Below are 19,481 nucleotides of genomic sequence, written 5' to 3'. Positions count from 1 at the left end.
TGATACCAGTATACATTACTCCCATGGCAATCCATGGCTGAGAATGCCACTACCTTGGGTAATGCTTAAAAAGCATAAAATTTGTTTGCAAACCAACTCTAGTCAGAGAAGACATTCGGATATATAAAAATAATGAGCTGCAATGTTTGGCTTTTTATTGCTACAGGAAAAAGTGCTCTTGAATTTGGGGTATCATACAAATGAGCAATGCAAAATAATGTATTTCGGGCTACTAATCAATGCAGCAAAAGAATCAGCAAGCAATTGTATTCACACAGCTGTTTGCACTGAGATAGACAAGAGTGATCACACTGTTTACAAGTGCAGTATAAAAACATTTAAATGTGGCTGTTGAGAAGTTAGCAGTAACCAAAATGCCTTCGACTGATTCCAACAGGTGCTTATGTTTTGAATAGGGCAACTCTTCTGAGGGGGAGGGATCCACAGTTGTAGGGTGCTGGGATACTGGGATTGTCTTCCTATCTTAAATTAGTAATGGGAAAGAAATACTGAGAGGGCATTTTGGCTAGGTCGTAAAGATTAAAATGCCATGCCATATGTGATCTTCTTGCTGTGAATGACACTAATTTAAAACTAAAACTAAAGCAGAACAAGGGGGAATCAGGTAGAGAATCCTGAAGAGGGATCCATGATGTAAACCCAAAACCAAAATGGCAAGTACACCAGTTTTTTCCCACATGTTTTGCAATTTGTCCTTTACTGAAGGATATTCTTCAGTTTTTTCCTAAGAAATGGAAGGGTTATCTCACTCAAGGAAGATTACTTTCTGTTCCGTTTATATAGGAATTAAATTTTTAGTATATTTAGTATATTTTTATATAGTAAATTTTTGCAAGTGCTTTTTTAAACCCTTCTTCCATTCTCATTCATCCTCATTCATACATAATCATTTTCAGAGAAAACCTGGAGTGTCATACTTGAAGATTTTAAACATTTCAGCAAATATTACAATTCTTCTTTAAGGAGAGAAATTATAGCCCTTATATCTGTAAATATTAAATAACACACAAGATATCCTTTCTGCATGCAATCTATTGTAATGAATAGGTTTGGTTGATTTGGGGTGGGGGGGGACTAAAATTGCTCTGTGCACTGCCATCTTGCGGCAGTTTTACATAATTATCTTTAATTTAAATAAATAAATAAATTCCCAAAGAAGATGTGTCTGTATTTTGGCTCTGTAGGAAAATGAAAAGGTCGAATGCACTAATTTTATGAAGAACTGCCTGATTATTTCAGGATGTAAGGAAGGAATAAACACAATTGTGTGTACATATAATATTTGTATTATTTTGGAGGCGTGTGTGTGGAGTGGAGTGGCGGGGTAGGATACCAGCAAGACCAGATTAGATTTTAAAGTAGGATTTGATTGTTTGGTAAGGATAGTACAGTATATCCCCGTGAAATCACGGTTCAGCGTTCGCGGCCTCAGTCTTTCATGGAATTTTCCTTGCCGGGCGGTGGCTTGCTCGCGAGGAGATCTTTTTCTCCGAGCAAGTCCAAACTGATCTCCTTGAGACCAAGCCGGTGCCTCGAGATTGTTTCTCTGAGCGAGTCCAAACCGATCTCCTTGTGAGCCTCGCAAGGAGATTGGTTTGGACTCACTTGGAGAAAATTACCTCTGCCCGTGCCTGCCCCTGCCTCGCTCCGCACGCGCGCCAGTCCCCCGGCCCGGCCCTCACCCCTCGCCTGCACCACCTTGGTGGCCCGTGCCCATCGCCAGCACCTTTCAACTGCCCCCCAAAAAAGTTTGAGGACCCCTGTTCTAAGGCTTCTGGCAATGAACCTTTACCACATTCAAAATGTGCAGTTTTTCACAATTCACGGGTGCTCTAGGAACACAACCCCTGCGAATTTCGGGGGACTGCTGTATCTTTGTTTTGTTTGTTCAGATATTTTGATTTTCGGGCTGAAAGCACTGTTTGAAGGGGACAAATACATTTTGTGCAAAAGCCCTGAAATCTGAGATTGCTTCCATATGTGTACATTCATACATAAAGTTGTTGGCATTCTTTCACCTATCTGCTGTAGCTTCTCTGCTACTTTTCCTAGCCAAGATGCTTTCTTCCTTTCACCAAAGTCATTCCAGGCACTGGATATGATGGCACACTAGTACTATATAACCAATTAGATTTTATTGAAAATTGATTTTACTGTGGGAAAAAAGCCACTTTAGAATGAAGGCAATGCTACCTCGACAGGTCACATAGGTGATCTTAGTCAGGAATGACTGAGGGCAAATACAGCTCATTCAGAGTGAGGGCAAGACATTCTAAATAAGTGAATTTATCCCCTTTCACTGTTATCCACACCATGCTATTGAAATTGTGGGTGCTTTTTAATACTGTTGACAACGTTAAAGGAACATACCCATTCATTTAAACTCAGCCCTAATCTCTGCGTAATTCTCCACACGCAGAACAAAAAATCAAATTCTACCAAAACAAACAAACAAAAGATACCCCCACAAATAAACTCTAAATGGGAGAAGCGTACCCAGTATGTCCAAGCCTCTGCATAAAATGTGCACATTCAGCCTATTACACTCTGATGGAGCACACCTTTATTTTTTATGATGGCTGGCTAAGTGGCAAAGCCACATAGTAGGTGAAACCAACAGGGATTCTGATAAGCTCTTAACAAAGAAAACACATTACTGACACAAATGACTTAAGGTGTCCCTGCTGAGATGTGATGTAGCAAGGCTGGGCCATGCTTAATGTTCCTTATCATCAGTGAGAGCAGAAAGATGTCAGGGAGCACAGGTAAGCAGCTGCCGTGTCACACCACAGACTGGCTTGGGGTTGGTATGCTGTCGTAATCATCTGAGTAGGACTGATACTGGTCAGTGAGAAGAGGCTGATGAAATTCATCTCTTTTTCTCCTGGCATACACTATGCATGTAGCACTGACAAATACAATTGCAACCAGGATCAGTGCAGCCACAATGGCAATGGATATGATTTCAGTGATCTGGAGGGCCCGAGCTAGAAAGAAGAAAAGGCAGATGGTGTTAAAATCTGATATAGAGAAAAGGATGATCTACTGGACTACCTTACTTTAGAGCAGGGGTGGGCAACTCTGGCTACCAGGGCCAATTCCCTCTTTGCTGAAACCCAGTCTTTGCCACTGCCAAAATTGCTGCTACCCAGTGCAGTTATGCTACTGAAATTCAACAGCACAGCACTGACAAAACACCACTAAGTTCCTTTAAAAAGCAAGATATGTAAGGAGCACATACCCTGATTTCATGCAAAATTAAAGTTCTAGTGGGCTTCCAAGGGCACAGTTTTGCTTGAAACAAGGTACTGCATGCTGGGAATCCCTGCTTTAGAAATTGTGGATATTACCAAGCACCAACCATTTCCATTTACTCTTCATTGCATCACTATCCCACTTGAATTTAGCCTTCTTGAACATCTCCCACTGAATTGCCTGAATTCCAGAACAGTAGACTTTGCTGATCTTTAGCCATTCAGATATTATGTTGTTTGTGATGCTTCCCTAAAAATGAAGTCTTATGCAAGTTTACTCAGAAATAAACCTCACTGATTACACTGTGGTTTACTTCCTTGTGAAAGTGGCTCGGAGAGCAGCCTCAGAGGCTTAATGCAAGAAATCAGCCTGAGCAGTTTGCTCTGAGAATCAGAACAAGGAAACACTCTTTATTTATAGACAAAGATTAGAAGAGCTGGCACTCATACATGTAAATACCTCAGCTGACTTTCCTTGGAAAAAAGCATGAATTGCTTGGAACTCCAAATCAGAACACAGAGTTAGAAATCATGGGCAAACTGATTAAGGGGTGGAGTTATCCTTCTCAATGTATAACGTATCATTGTTGGCTTACTATTTTCCTTTACCAAATAAAGTGGCTTTTTGTTTTGCTTTTGCTTTGTTTTGGTGTTGGGCCCGTGGACTTGGTTATTACATCTTGGAAGTTCAATTTTATTGTATGTCAATGACGTAAATGAATGTTTTTCCTCTACCCTCTTTCTTTGTTGATTAAAACAGGTCAAGCAGATAACACAGATTGAAAAACCAGTATTTTTGATGGGCTTCAACTGGCATTTTATGGATGCTGTCCAACTCAAAGAGCTGTAGAAACAGAACAGCCCTTGGCGTTATGATGCATTTGTAAATACTAGTAAGCCAACTTTTGAACCACTTAATTAGAGAATAAAAAGAGTGAGTTATATAATCAAGAGGATAGATCACATAACTTACTTGGCCACTGAATGTCATAACTGTAGCCCAGATTTTCTGGTGCTGTAACAAACATCTCATTGTTGGTCACAGGAGGCCAGAAGGGTACCATGTTGTACTGTCTGTTATGTCCAATGGGGGCATTCTCCAGTGGGTATATTGAGATATCTATAGATAAAAAGTTTGTTCAGTTTCTAGACCCTAATATAGGCAGCCCGGTAAGCGTTATCTTCATGTTCTCTTTACTTAGGATGAAAGGCCCCACTAAGTGGGGTTAAAAGTTTGTTCAAGTACTTACCGTCCAGAATCCATATTATTAAAGTGGGTATGGGTTACCATTAAGGTAGATTGGATTTAAATAAAATCAATTTAAATCACTAGTCAGTAAAACTAGATTCAGATCATCATTTTACACACATCTGCCTTATCCATAAGCAGAGGAACATCATTAAAACATTTCCAAACTGGGTCTCTTTTATGGCCTACCATTTTAGGTTTTCTCCTCCAGGAAAAGAATAATATGATAAACCTCAGGCTATACACAAAAAGATCCAAAGACTTGTGGAGTATTCAGCTCAAAAGGTTTCACTTTCATATTTACTGCTTGCCCCTCCTTCCTCACACTTAGCTTCTTGTACAGATTATTCCACTCCCAACAATCTTCTATTCATTTAAGTTTTTGAAACGTAGCACTTGAGAGGTAAGGGGCTGATTCTGTGTACATAGATTTGCAAAGGAAAAAATGGGATTAAGGCTCTTTTTCAACTCTGTATGCTTATTTTATGACTTTTTTGCTGTGAAGAAGTGGCATGTGATCTCTGCAGACACAAATTCACAGTTTTGAAAACCATAAAACCAAGCACCTGTGATAACATCTTCTAGATAGACAGACTGCCCAATAATCTTACTGAAAATTCTGGAAGAGCATGACATTGTGAATGGATTAATGGAATTAATTTACCAAAAAATTTAAACATTGCATGAATGTACAGCCTCATGTTACATAATTAAAAACTAACCCTTATTTCATGATGAATAATCTTTGGACTATAATATATCTCAAACAGAAAACTATCTTTAGATAGATTTTTCCTCAGAAAGCATTTTATTTAAAAAATACAATTTAAATTTTAAAAAATCCAATTTATATTTTAAAAAATCCAATTCAACTTTACAAATTTGTTTTTTTTAATCAGAGTTTTTTTTAGCACCCTGGTTACCATATACCTGAAATGATTACTAGATGGTTAGTGTTTGAATAAAGAATCAGCTTTACTACCTGGGCCTTCAGCAATAGGTAATAATTCTATCCATCTTTTTACAGTCACTATAGCTCTCAAAATTTAAGGCAGGATCAAGGACAGCCCAAACCAAAATGCTATCATTATTTTGTCTGTCAAGCAGAGAGATTGGTTCTTGAGGTAGAAGGCTAATGCCATAAAACAAATAAGCATGGCTGGATAACCATGATGACAACGATGAAGAATTCGTTTGATGAAAAACAAAAACATTATTGCTCAGATTTTCTACCTTTAGAATATTTTGGTCTCTAGGCCGAGAAGCTCCTGTGCATCCTCTACAGAAACTCTGCAGATTGAAAAGTGTTCTGGAACATGCTTTAAAGTACACAATGAATATCAAGGATGTCCATCTAACCTTGCTGCTGTCACACACAAACTGAAAATGTTTCCATGTCTAATAATTTTCAGTACAGGGGGAAATCTGTAGGCATGAACAAGTAGTTGATCAGGGAAATACATCCATCTGCCAGTTTCCTCAGATAATCTTCCTAGATCCCCCAAAAGCGGTTAGAAAACCACTGCCTTCAAGCTGTTCTGGAACCTAGGGCATTAGCCAATGTTAGTCCTAGACAAGAGCTATTGCAATGTATGGGACTTAACTTACACTGGAGGGAACCCTGTATCTCTCTGCCCTGTTTTTGCTGTGCCGTTGCCCAGACCAGCAACGAGACTGACTGCTTCCTCCTCCTATGCCATCTGCTTTTGTTTTGCATTTGTTTAAGAAGCATCTTGAACTTATGTGATTTTACAGCAGTAACAAACAGCCCTTTTGAGCTTGCCATCATTATACTTGATTTTCTATAAAAAATCATTGCTGTATGATAGAAATACCTGCAAAAAAGCTGCCTAAATAAATAAATAAATAAATAAATGCTGGCCTGCAACACTGAGTCCATTGTTTAGTGTGTCTGTGTGTGTGTTTGCGGGGGTGGTCGTTAGAAGGATTACAGAAAGCAGTGCCTGGCTTAAATATGTGAAGTTATGAGAGGGAGGGAAAAGAATGCGGCTATTTCTGTTACCCTGGTCAGCTGACATGGGAAAATGCCTCATGATTTTGTGATCACTTGGTGCGATTTATCCTGCATAATCAGCAAACACAAGAACTCCTTCTAGGGCTGCATTATTTTCTGCTTCCAGAGATAGGAAGACAATGATGGAATTGTGCCACGGAGCTTGGCTGCACTGCTGCAATGGGATCTTAGCATTAGCACAGGCAGAGACGGGTGGCTGACCAATTGATCTGAACTGTACTGAAGGAGCATCATGGAGGTGTGTTGCAGTGGATAAACCATTTCTTTGATTCAGTGTGGCCAAATAACACAAGCCGAAGCGTCTCACCATGATTGTGCCTTCTCAGCCATTCATCGAAGAGAGCATCGGTGAAAGTGTGCAGGAGGACAAAAATAGGGTCATTTGGGGACAAGTGGGTTTGCCCTCCAGTCCCATTCAAAAACAGATGAGCTAGGTTGTGCAGACTGCGTACTGCTGGATCATACTTTCCAGAGGGATTGCTGTAGCCTGAACATAAAAAGAGAGAAGAGGGTGAAATCAGTAGTGGAAATCTTCTGTCCAAGCACCATTCTCAGCCGGATGTTTGTTTGAATTGCATGAGGACAGGCAGCTGGCTTGACTTGCATGGCTTCTCCCATATAATTGTCTCCTCAAACCACTTCTGGCCTGATGGCGTAACCTGGCCTGCAGAGGCATTGGGTCTCTCTATGGGGCTTGACTGCTCCCTTCCCGGAGTCATGCCACTACACCTGGAGGCACCTGGAATTTTGGGAGGAAGTGCAGCACAGGACTCCCCTGTTATCTTTTCTTTGTGATATCTGCTGTACCCTTGCATGGTGACCTTGGAGATCCAAGGCACAAGGTGAGGCCCCAACCATGACATCACTGGCAAGGTCTTTCCCCTGATGTCATCGAGCGTCTAAAGGGGCCTGGAGGGACAGGTCAATCCTCAGTGGAAATATGGCTTCTCATCCCTGAATTAAACATAGGAATGCAATTCCCCTAGAAAAGTCAATGTTGACATTAAATGGACCTGAATCATACTAGATCAAGAGGTGACTTGCTTGCTTCCATGTGTGTGCTAAAACAAAAGTGATGCCATACTCCGACAGTGATGAAATACAAAAATCTGTTTCCTTTATAAGCATGAACTTAAGGCTTTTTCTTTTGAATTAAAATTGCACTGGACGTAACAGAAACTATTACATGCACTTTCTAGTGGCTCAACCAGTGTCAAGGTGTTGTAATCTCTCCTAATGGGCCAGCTCTTTCCTTACTTCCCCACATGTCTTTTCCTGACTGACTGCTGGCGGATTGACTTTGGAAAGGGACCTGATGCTTCAGGAGTCCAAAAATTCTCTCTCCTGGTTCTACAGTACTGCTGAGCTTATTTTTTGGAATGTAAGAATCTCGGTTTTCAGAAGACTTAAAATACTTCTATGAGGAAAATCCCTGAAACTGGAATGAATGAAATTAAGTGTTGTTATGCTTGGCACAATAAAGGACTCTACTATTTCTGCAATATATTCCTTCCTTTGAGCTTCATTCCTGCAGAAATTCTCTGCCCCAGCATCTCCTATGTTTTTAATATCTCTGTCCAACTGATCTTGCCGCTCGTTACTCATAGAAGCCCAGCAAGTCAGAAGGGGCCTCCTGGGCCATCTAGTCTGGGACGCCTGGCTCCAGCCAGCTCCACTCCTGCAATACCCCTGGGGGAGAACAGGTCACAGCCCTCTTCTGTGTGAAACCCCTGACATACCTATAAGATCCCCTCAGAGTCTCCTCTTCTCCAGGCCGAAATGACCCAGTTCCCTCAGTCTCATCTCAGCTGGCATCCAATTCAGCTACCATCCTTGTGACCCTGTCCTTAACCGATTCTAACATAGCTGTGTCCCTCTCATCACTCTTATAATTCCTTCGTAGAACTCTGTCTACAAATGTGTTTCTCATAGGTGCAGAACCCCTGGCCCACAGGCCTCATTGGGCCCTCTGGGCTCCCCATTTCAGCCCATGAAACCTCCAGGGATTCCCTTAGGGGCTGAGGCATGGAATCTCCTGCCTCTTGTCCCTTCTCCCAATAGCGAATAGGTGACAACAGCTTTGAGTGTGGCCATGCCCACTGTGATCAAGTGGCCCATGGAGGCTTTGGGGGGGGGGGAGGCAATCCAGTTGCCCACCCCAAAAAAAATGTCCCATACCTCTATTTGGTGCCCGAAGCTCCTTTTAGAGCACTGTCACAAAATTAACCCATCAGAACCCATCTCCAAATTCAATCAAGCCCATCCATGTGTAAATGCCTTTGTAGTCATCCCATTCTGCCCTTGACTAACCCACCCATTGACTTTTGCTGCCTTCCCACTTACTACCTTAAATGTTCAGGAACCAACCATATTGATTATAAAACCATGTAAAGTATTTTTCACAGTAATGTTTACAAGTATGTAAAAAAGTAAATAAAACATGAAATATATTTCACTATCAAGTGCTGCCAGATTGTGAGGTTAGGAGACCAACAACATGCACCATGGGGTTCTGTGGAAATGATTAAAATAGAAAATAGGAAGCATGGCCTCCTTGGAATTTGAACGATCACAGCAGTGGGTGAAAGTATGACATCTTGTTTCATTACTACCAGATCTCGTGGCTCTGACCTTGCCCTCTTCTAGTTAGAGAATGTAGCTCAGAAGATAAAGTCAAGTCTGTTCATTTTAAGAGCAAGTTAAAGATGAAGTTTCCTCAGGAGAAAGTTGTATCTGTGTTTGGGGTTGTATTTGTCATTTGGCCTATTAGTGGGAGGTATGGCAGGGATGCACAGAATGGCTCTCAATGTGTTGATTTGTCGATACGTTATTAGAATGCTGCCTTAAACATTGCTGCATCTGCTTTCTGTGCACGGACCTGCTGGAACAAACAATAAATAAGAATGTCCAGCAGGGGTGAGGGGCTCCTTGGGAGTTGCCCACCTGGCCTGTGCAGGCTCCTCCTCTTCCCCCAAACCTGCACTCCTTCCAGAAGCGGCTCTAGGCACTCCTCAGAAAAGGTGAGTGGCTCCTTCAGGATTCACCACCTGAAGACACCATGGCACAATTGCTTCTCAAGGTTTCACGTGCCCCAAGCTCATTCCTCTTGGGAAAAGTCAGTGGGATGCTGGCAGAGCTCCCAGGGAGTCATTGCTTCGGGGCACCCAGAAACTTCTGAAGATGTGGTTCCTGAAGGTGCAACTCTGGAACTGCATGAATGTGTGGGAATAAGGTGCCTGTGTGAAAGTAATCTAAAGAAAAGAATGCTGAAAAATGTATGCATACACACATAGACATATATTGCTAATATGCATTTATTTTGTGGTGGATAAATTAATATTATTGTATTTAGCTCCCAGATTTTTGCTTTTGAGGACCTCAAGGTGGCTTGCATTATCTGCCTTCTTTTCTCAATTTTATCCTCACAAAAACCCTGTGAGGTAAGTTAGACTGACAGACAGTGACTAGCCCAAAATCTCCCAGTGAGCTTTGTGGTTTAGTGGAGACTAGAATTCAGAATTGCTGGACCCCGGCTGAACACTCTAACCATTGCATTACACAGCCTCTCAGAATGAAAAATACTGATTACTCTAAACCAATATTTAGGCATGGAAAATATTACTTTTCAATGTTGAGAAAATTGCATTTCATTTGTTTATATTTTTCTAATGGGATAAAATGATAAGTGATTCAGGGAATTACTCTTTTTAGTATCAAGGAGATATTTATAATCTTTTTCCAGCTGAATAACATCTCACTCTCTTATTTTCCAAACCTTGGATTCCTCACATAACCATGCATCTGGGGCTAGGGCGGGTGGAGCGGACAAAGGAATGTGATGTCCTAAATAGGTTTTTTCTCTTTCTGTGAAAAAAATGACTTGCTTTTGTTCAATGCCAACACCATAAGCACAGAGGAGTCTCGATCGTTACTTGCCTTCCAGTGTATTACGAAAGCTGTCCGTTGAATTTGAATAGAAGGGAGGCGTATCAAATAAGCCGACTTCTAAGCAAAGAGCAACATCCTGTGGCTCAGGGAGGCGCTGCACCATTGGCCGAGCAACATTTCCAGCCGGATTTCGTCTGATTGGGCCACCTTCTGTGCCTGACAGGAACGAAGGGAAAAAGAAGAGGGCTTGTGCAGAGAGTACTGCAAACTCTAGGAAATGCAGCCGCGAACCAGACCAAGGCAAACACCTAAATTCTCCCTGCCTGCCACAAGAACATTCTGGCTATCGTAAGTGATTTTTCAGTGACAATAGCATAACCCAGATACAGAGGTGAGGCATATAGCCCATGGGGTTCCAACCAGCTGGGAACACTGGCCCTAAGATGCTCTAAAGTCCTAGTCAATAGAGGCGGAGTAGATGTTCATCACACCGCATGGGCATCTGGCAAGGTGGAACTCATAGGTACCGAGACTGCAAGCCACCACCTTGAGCACTGCAATCATACTGGTTTTATTAATGTGAATACATAGTATTAAATGTGAGTTATGTTTGGGGTTAGAATGATTTACACAGGGAATCCAAAACATTGGACGTAAGCAATAATTTGAGAATTACGTGCTAGGAGTAACTATTCCTTTCAGGATCCTAGATTCTGAACTAGAATATATATGAAACAATCCCAAGATAATAACTAGACTACTGTATTCTGTGGAAACACAACTGTGTGTCCATCAAGCAGTTTCATGTTTTACTGTAACTTTGCTTGGTGACAAATCACATTCGGTCTATCAAGGTCCCCTTCACACCTGTATTCTGTACTTGAAATGTCATTTGATTCGGAGGGACTGTGGTGCAAAGGAAAGGCAAGACAAGCTGACATATTATGGTAGTCCTCCCAGGAAGAAGCCCCTCTGTTGTTCCTCCATGCTACTTCCTAGCCCTAGAACCAGGGAGAGTCAGAAGTCTTATGATGTACCCCTTCTACCTATATTATTGTACAATATGGATGAGGTGCTGGCATTTTTCTCTTTTCTTTCTATGCAGCCAAATTGTAGGATGCATACTCTTAATGTCTGCTGAAACAGACTAGCTGAAGGCAGCTTGGGACTTAGTGAAGGACAGTATATAAAAGCTTTAAATGAATAAATAAATCTGCAACCCACCGAAGTGAACACAGCCCATGCATCATATACAGTACCCTTCTACTTTTGCTGGGCAGGGGTGGAGGGGAGGGGAGTCCTTGAATACCTGGCGTGCTTGGTGAACTCTATTTTCCTTGACAGATTCCAAAAATTGTGCAAGTGTTGACCCCATTTGCCTGCTATGTCCATGGAGTACAAAAAACAAGCCTTAATACTGTCATCATCCAGGATATTTGGAGCAAGAATCACTTGCCCAAATCCCAGTTTCTGCATCTAAAGTAGAAATCTTAGAGACAGCTGAATGTTCCTTAACTCTCCAAAGCTAAGACATTTCACATTCTATCTGTCCTGCCTTGATTTATTATAAAATAATCTATCCATCCTTGGAAGCTCTGAAAATAGCACCTCCTTCTTCTAGAAACAAGGTTAAGAAAAGGAATAAATCAGCTAAGTTTTGTATCACAGCCAAGCAGAACCTTTAACATGGCCTGGTATTTGTTAAAATGTTAGCTTTCACAGAGAAAGTGGCCTAGCAACAGCTAAGTACACTTGATAAATCCAGGCTTACTGTTGCAAATGGTTCCCAGAGTATCGTAGTCATCAATATTTTCACACAGAACATTCCATTGAGAGAAGATTGAGTTTGGGCTTATAAGAGAGGCATCGAAGTTGCTTCTAGCTCCCATTAGATCATCTGTGCAGATGTCACAGGTGTTTCTACCTGTTGCAAAGTTCCAGTAGGGAAGTGCAAAAGAGGGATCCTGAATCATATCCTGATGAATAGAAGAATGGATTAATAGTGAGCTACATTGTGTTGCAGAAATAACCTGATGGAATCCTGAGATAGCTGAATCATTACCACAGTGGAAGGTGAGCACTTCTTTCTATGCAACGCTGGTAAAGTCTGAAGATGTGGCCAGTAATATGAATAACTAGACATTTCCCTATTCCTATCCATGTAACTGACTCCATAAAAAGAAGCTGCCCTATTCACTACTTCAAGGTTCAATTTTTAAATGTGGAGTATAGAAATTTTCTGAAATAATAATTATTGGTTCATCTAGCTTGGTATTATTTACACCCAGATGGACAGAAAATAAACCTCTCTACATGTTTAGGACTTTGATTCCTAGCATCCTTTACCATTGGCCATGCTAGCAGGGCCTTCCGGGTGCTGACATGGAAAATAGCTGGATCAGGCAGGGGTCTTTTGCAGCCTGACTTGAAGATGCTAGGGATCAAATCTGGGACCTTATGCATACAATGCAACACTGAACTACCAATCCTCCCCAAATATTAACTATCAAATATTAATATTAATACAGAATATTAACTGTACTGTAGCTCAAATCTTTTCAAGATAACATGCCACCTATATTTGATTATGATAAATTGCAGCCTCCCTGCAACTTCAATAGAACTATATTTCAGGGATGGTGGGTCACACATATATGCAGTCACTTGACTATCCACCCAATAATAGATGACTTGCAGCTGACTGCATTGAGAAATATGATTGAGTGAACTCCAGATGATCAAAAGTTCCCTTTGTGGTGATTTTTCCATTCCATTTCCATGTGAACCAGTGTGTGATACTTTGCTCATCCAGATGTGTGTGTGTGTGGAGAAAGTGTGGCTGAAAACCTGGAAGAGTCATAATGCATAAAAGGAAAGGAACGGAATGGCGAAGGGGTGTTATTGGGGACCAAGTCAGGAAAACCCATAAAGAAAAGAAGAGTTTACACAAGAGGTGATCAGTCATGGAGGAAATGGGAAAATCTTTGTGGGGCTGAGGGCATACTGAGCATTGCAAGTGGCATGGATCTATGGCTGCTCAGGGCATCTTCTCTTCCTAGCCTTTCCTTCTCACTAATGTCGAGGCTAATACAAATTATGGCATGGAAAACTGGCATGGCATCTCTCTCTTGCCTGCCACTGACAGCCAATCACCTGCAGCTGGCCGGGCCGAGGGAAGCACGTGGCATGATGCCATCACATTGCAGGTTGTATAAAACTACATTACGGGGAGCAAAAGAGTAGCAGTGGTTCCATGTTGCTTGTAATGCCAAATCTCATTGTGGAGTGAGAGCACTTGTTTCAAATGGAAGACTGTGTTCTGCCTGCTCCTCAAAATAGAGGGCTGTCTTCTGTAAGGTGGGATGCATGTTGGCCATCCTAACCAACAGCGCTATGGAAAGGAAGCCCCTAAATCCATGTGGAGCATCTTTTTGATAAAACTTCAGGACCACTGTCAACATGCATGACAAAAAATGCTTACATTGTCCTGGAAAAATTAAACTGAACTTGTTCAAAAGCCTGGAATGGGAATATCAACTCACAGAACTGCCACGCAAGCACTATGCAAAGAACATTTCCTTTCCTGCTATTCCACAGCATCCCCTCTAGGTGGCACAGTGGCATACCAGAATTACAGACATTTAACAAGTATTTTCCTTCATTTTCAGAAGCAATGCTTCATTTTCCTCCATTAAAAAAATTTACTCCGAGTGCTCTTTAAAAACCGGATGTGACACTGGAGGGCCACATCGTCATCCGAAGAACTGGTTAACAATTGTTAGTTGGGAACCACGAGGGCCCAATAAATGCCTTATGCAGAAAAGCTTTCATGTGCCAGCATAGGATGCACATAATGGAACCTTTACCTGCATGTCTCTCTCTAGCTGCAGTAGATGGTATCTGTGCCAGGTGAGGAATGCTGGCCCTTCATGGGAGAAATCTATCCCACCAAAACTCTGCTGACCTGGCCCAAGGAAAGTTTTTCTGACCGAGTAATAGTGGGACCACACAAAGTAATTATAAATGGTCACATTTTCAAATTGTGGTGTATTTCCCCCTGGGCCCATGATCTCCTCACGCCTCCTTGTGGCAATCACAATGTCTGGGTGCACGGTGTTCTTGGCCTGCTGCAAGACTCTTAAGAACCGACTTCTCTCCTCATCATTCAGATCCAGGAGGTTTCTTCTGACTAAAGGTTAAACGGAAAAAAGTGTTAAGAAATGAAAGTAAATATAATACAAGATGGATATTTCATACGTATAAATCTCCTATGTAAAAAGTGAAATCTAGGTATTAGTGAAAGGTATTAAATCACTCAAATTCAGAATTTGGCCTTTGTAAAAAGATAAGTTTGTTATAAATTATTATTAAGTTATATTGACATTCTGCCTTTTTCCCTCTTGCAAGGTATCCAGGGTCGCTTACACAGCCCTCTTCTGCATTTATCCTCACAACAACAACCCTGCAAGGGAGGTCAGGCTGAGAGTCAGTGACTGACCCAAAGTGATCTTCATGGCTGAGTGGAGGCTAGAACCTGACTTTCCTGGGTCCCAGTCCAACACTCTAAAAACAATAGACAGTGGCTCACAAATATATGTATATCTTGAAGTATCTACTTTGAATATAACTGGTTGTGCAAACCTTCTATGCACATTACAGCAGGAGCAGCCAATATTTATTTATTTTATTTCATTTCTATACCACCCTACAGTCAAAGCATTCTGAGTGGTTTACACAGTCCATAAAACAGACAAGAGTACAATAAAATGTCATGAATTCAGAAAAAATATTAAAATGTTTAAAACAGCTAAAACAGATAATAACAATAGACAATTATAAGGAATAATGAGAGAGAGAGAGAGAGAGAGAGAGAGAGAGAGAAGAAAAAAAGAAAAGAAATTAAGATGTATACCAAATATTATTTTTGAAGCCAGATGAGGTAATATGGGCAGAGATGGAACAACAGGAAATTGAGCAATCATTTTTAAACATTTTCTTTAAATGATAAGAAGATGGTAAAAAGGATAGAAAATCCCTTTTAAAAATGATACAAATTTGGGAGAAGTATAGGGCAGAATTTATGTCAATCATCTCACCAATAACCCCACTTACAGAGATTAGAAGATTTCCAGAAAAATTGAGGGATAGTTTAAGAAAGGTATTAAAAGAAAAACAAATATTTAGGGTAAAAGATTGGATGGAGAAAATGGATAATAAGGAAAGCATAAAGAAAATTAAAAATTATCTGGAAAATTAATTTGGTTTAATCTTATGCAGTTGGAACAATGGACTAGAGGATAGTTGCAGAAAAATGGTAAGTGTAGAGATCTTACCAAATTTGAGGAGACTGTGATGAATAGGGAGACTCAAGATGGAATGTAAACTGGGGGGGGGGGGGTCATAAGGGAGATATAAGATTTTATTAGAGGAGATATAAATGATCTCTTAAAAATTTCATGGGAAATGGATTCAGCAAAAGATATAGACAAGGATAATTGGGGGGAAATATGAGATAAGAATATTAAAAAGTGTGTCAGTTAAAATTAAGGAAAATTTTATGTATTAGTATGGGAATGGAATATGACCCCAGTTAAATTATTTTATATGGATAATAAAAATTCTAATTTATGTTGATGCTGTGGATGAAATACGGATACCTATTTCTGTATGTGGTGAGAACATGAAAGTATCAAAAATTCTGGATAATGATTTTTGAGATTATTATGATATTGAATCTAAAAGTTGAAGCCAATCCTGAAAGCATTGTTGCTAATTTTTAGTGAGAAGAAATGGAGATGGAATATCAAAGAATTAATAATAAATTTGGTATGTGCAACAAAACTGGCAATAGCAAAGAATTGGAAGGAAAATGGGATCTCCTATTAATTGAGTGGTATAAAGAAGTTTGGAATATAGCAGTTAATGACAAGTTTATGTGTGCGATAAGGGAGAAAGAAGGATTGGTAAAGAAGAATGATTTTAATAATATATGGGGTATGTTTATTGAATATGTAGCAATAAAAGGGGAGGGTAATAAACCCTTAAAGGATGTATTACAATTTTGGTTGGAAGGAGGTATTTCAGAAAAACTGGAAGGAAGGAAGGACAGAAGGAAGAAAGACAGAATATTAGGCAGCTATGGTCCCAGTGGAGGGGTGCACTAAGGGTGATTTCTGGGGTGTGTTTTTTTTTAAATCAATTTTGTGTATTGAGAGTTTTTTCTTTATTATATGATTTTTGTACTTGTTTAAAATTTAAATAAAAAATTAAACAAGAAAGAAAAGAGATCAAGAAATGTGGCTCCCGCCTTCCTCCTGAAATTCCTCCTTTCCTGCTAACTGGTTGCTTTTTGGGTTGCATAGCAGTTTCAGATGCTATTTTATTTTTTAAATGTCCTTATTTTTAGTGCCTATGAGAGAGAGAGAGGGCATCTGGGGAAGGGAAAAAATTGCACCCAGACCTCTTGAATTTTTCCATGGTAAAATCTGAGTGATGGTGAAATGTGGGCCTATCTGCTACTTCTCATGGTGCTGCTGTGGACACTTGTGTCACAGATGATTGTCCCATGACAGACAGTGTGATAAGTGGTTTGAATACTGACCTAGGCAGTAGGAACCGAGATTCAAATCTCCACTCAGCTATGAAGCCCACTGGGTCAATTCACCATGCCTAAACCTATCCCAGTTGCCGTGAAGTTAAAATGGTGGATGGAGAACTATGGACAAATTCCTGGAGGAAGGTGGGAGATAGATATAATGAGGAAGAAGATTTAGGCTCCTTCCCCCCACTTCCCATATTTCTGGTAATCATTCAACAAGCAAAGAGCATCAAAATCTACTCTATGAACATGTTTGGAATGGGCCATTTTCACATACCAATCTCTAAAATCAGTGTTCATGGGTTTGCAAGAGGTACCAAGACAATTATCAATTTATAAGAAGGAGTGGAGCATGTGTAAATTAGCCCTATTTACTTGTCCAGTCTACTTGTAATCTTATGTAATACAATAATATCCCTTTTCATTGAATCTTCTTTACACCAAAGGCTTCGCTTAGCATCTCCCTGATCTTTACATTGCTCTTCTCTAGATGTTTTGTTTTTACGAAGCAAACACACTAGCATACAGTACTCAGTATGTGAATGCACCATTGATTTTACATAGCATTGCATCTTCCTTTTTTTTTTTTTGGTATCTGCTGTGTATTGAAAGATGGCACCCACATCTCATTCTGTCTCTGTTATTATTTAACAAACAATGCAGATAACCTAGGGCAGTATCCAGTGTGCCACTCTGCTTCCTCCTTGGTGTAGTGCTAGAATAAGCCGTCTCTAGAAACGCACTAAAAGGGAATGCGAGAGTGATGGGTTTCCCCGCAAAATGCGTTACCGCAACAAACACTGCTCCATTGCACCAGAACTTGCTTATGTGTGTGCTGCATCAATTCCATGAGTGAAGCAGCAGTGTTGGATACTCCCCACAGTATGCTTAAGTCTGTCCCCATGCCTGCTTACTTCCCAGCTTGGCCCAGCCCATCAGTGGGCAAATGAATAATGTCCCCACATCCATGCAGCCTTCTACTAGACATTCACATTTGAGAACTGGGATGCAAATCCCACAAAACCATTAACATTTTGGAGAAAACCATATCGACTTACCAAATCTTCTCTCCCTACCCCCCACCCCCACCATTCAAGTAGGAATGATGTTCAAATGGAGCTATTGCCTCCCTTACAAAGTGGACTGAGAAGCAACAATTTTTGCCCTAACTTACCAATCCACCCATGTAAGACATACATTTCTAAAAGATAATGTACCAGGAGTCTTCAAAAAGTTTCCACGCTTTTATATTTTAGAAATATATTTTATATATTTTTTGCTGATGGCATTAAGAAGTTGGTACAGTGCTGAGAAAAATGCATTGCAAAGGAAGGTGACTATGTAGAAAGGTGATGCAATTTGTTTTTGAAATTCTTAATAAATAGAGTTTTAAAAAGTGGAAACTTTTTGAAGAACCCTTCTATTTACATTTTATTTGTTTAACATATATTCTGTTTTTCTTTATGCTATAGCAACTCAAAACTTCTGCTAAGAAAAATATGCAGAGTCACATGCCAGCACATTTGAAATTTCTTATTTGGTTTGCAAGTTCACAGAAGATATGAAAACTGAATCATTATGGAGAATTCATTTCCAGAGAAATACCAAGCTATTATAGCTAGGTGTTATAGTAACTATTTAGCTCTTACACATACTGCAATCTTCCTTTTAAAAGGGAGGCAGCTTTGTGCTAAAACACAAAACAGAAGTATGACTCTTCTCTTGCCCTTACCTATTTGTGTCGGATGGTCACAGGCGGGTCCACTCCAGCCAGGTTGACAGGACCCACAGTTGTAGCCATAGAAATTTCTATTGCACCTGCAGGTTCGGTTGAAGAAACGTAGAGGCCATTCTTCGCGGTCGTCCCGACCATCATGCATGTACTGGGGTCCATGGGGTCGTGAATCTGCCATCACTTGTACACATTCACCCCTTCCAGAAGACAACCCACAGCGGTCTGTCCCAGGAATCACCACTGGAGACAGGTCTGGACAACATTCACCTCTAGTCAGTGCATCAACTGTGGCGCACTGCCGAGGAAACTGAGCACTCATTGCTCTCAACAGGATGAAGAGAAGTAGGATGGAAAGATGCATCATAAAAGTCCAGCTTCAGCAAAAACAAGGATCTGAGATAATGTCTGTTCTTTTGAGCCAGTAGCCCGAAAGCTCACTTTTTTCTGCCTAGTGATGTAAATAGTAAAACTGAGGAACAAGAAAAGAGGAAGAAATTTAAATTCTTTAGAAGATGCCATAACAAATTGCTTCACCAATGGAAATAAATCCTATCAGCTTCCAATCTATTTTTCATATGTTTAAAGGATAGTTAATAAAATCATCATCGTCTTCATCAATCACAATAATCACAGGGTCTGTCCTTTGGAAAATCTAGAACATGCCATGTCTTGATAGACATACAAACTTAAAGTGTAATACC

General features: G+C 40.5%; 1 protein-coding gene across 1 annotated transcript; it reads right to left on the bottom strand.

Moving 5' to 3' along the window:
* Nucleotides 1–2,802: 2,802 nt before the first annotated feature.
* Nucleotides 2,803–19,141, bottom strand: TYRP1 (tyrosinase related protein 1). The gene is made up of 7 exons (XM_044446492.1): nucleotides 18,778–19,141; nucleotides 14,314–14,636; nucleotides 12,219–12,423; nucleotides 10,496–10,663; nucleotides 6,867–7,046; nucleotides 4,249–4,395; nucleotides 2,803–3,008 (listed from the first exon to the last, which is right to left on the bottom strand). Exons 1-7 carry the CDS (start codon nucleotides 19,139–19,141, stop codon nucleotides 2,803–2,805), a joined length of 1,593 nt encoding a protein of 530 aa, XP_044302427.1.
* Between the last annotated feature and the right edge of the window lie 340 nt (nucleotides 19,142–19,481).

The sequence above is a fragment of the Varanus komodoensis genome, unplaced genomic scaffold (assembly GCF_004798865.1).
Source record: "Varanus komodoensis strain SLA01 unplaced genomic scaffold, ASM479886v1 scaffold5, whole genome shotgun sequence".
Classification (NCBI taxonomy): Eukaryota; Metazoa; Chordata; class Lepidosauria; order Squamata; family Varanidae; genus Varanus; species Varanus komodoensis.
This window is presented reverse-complemented; position numbering and strand designations above follow the sequence as displayed.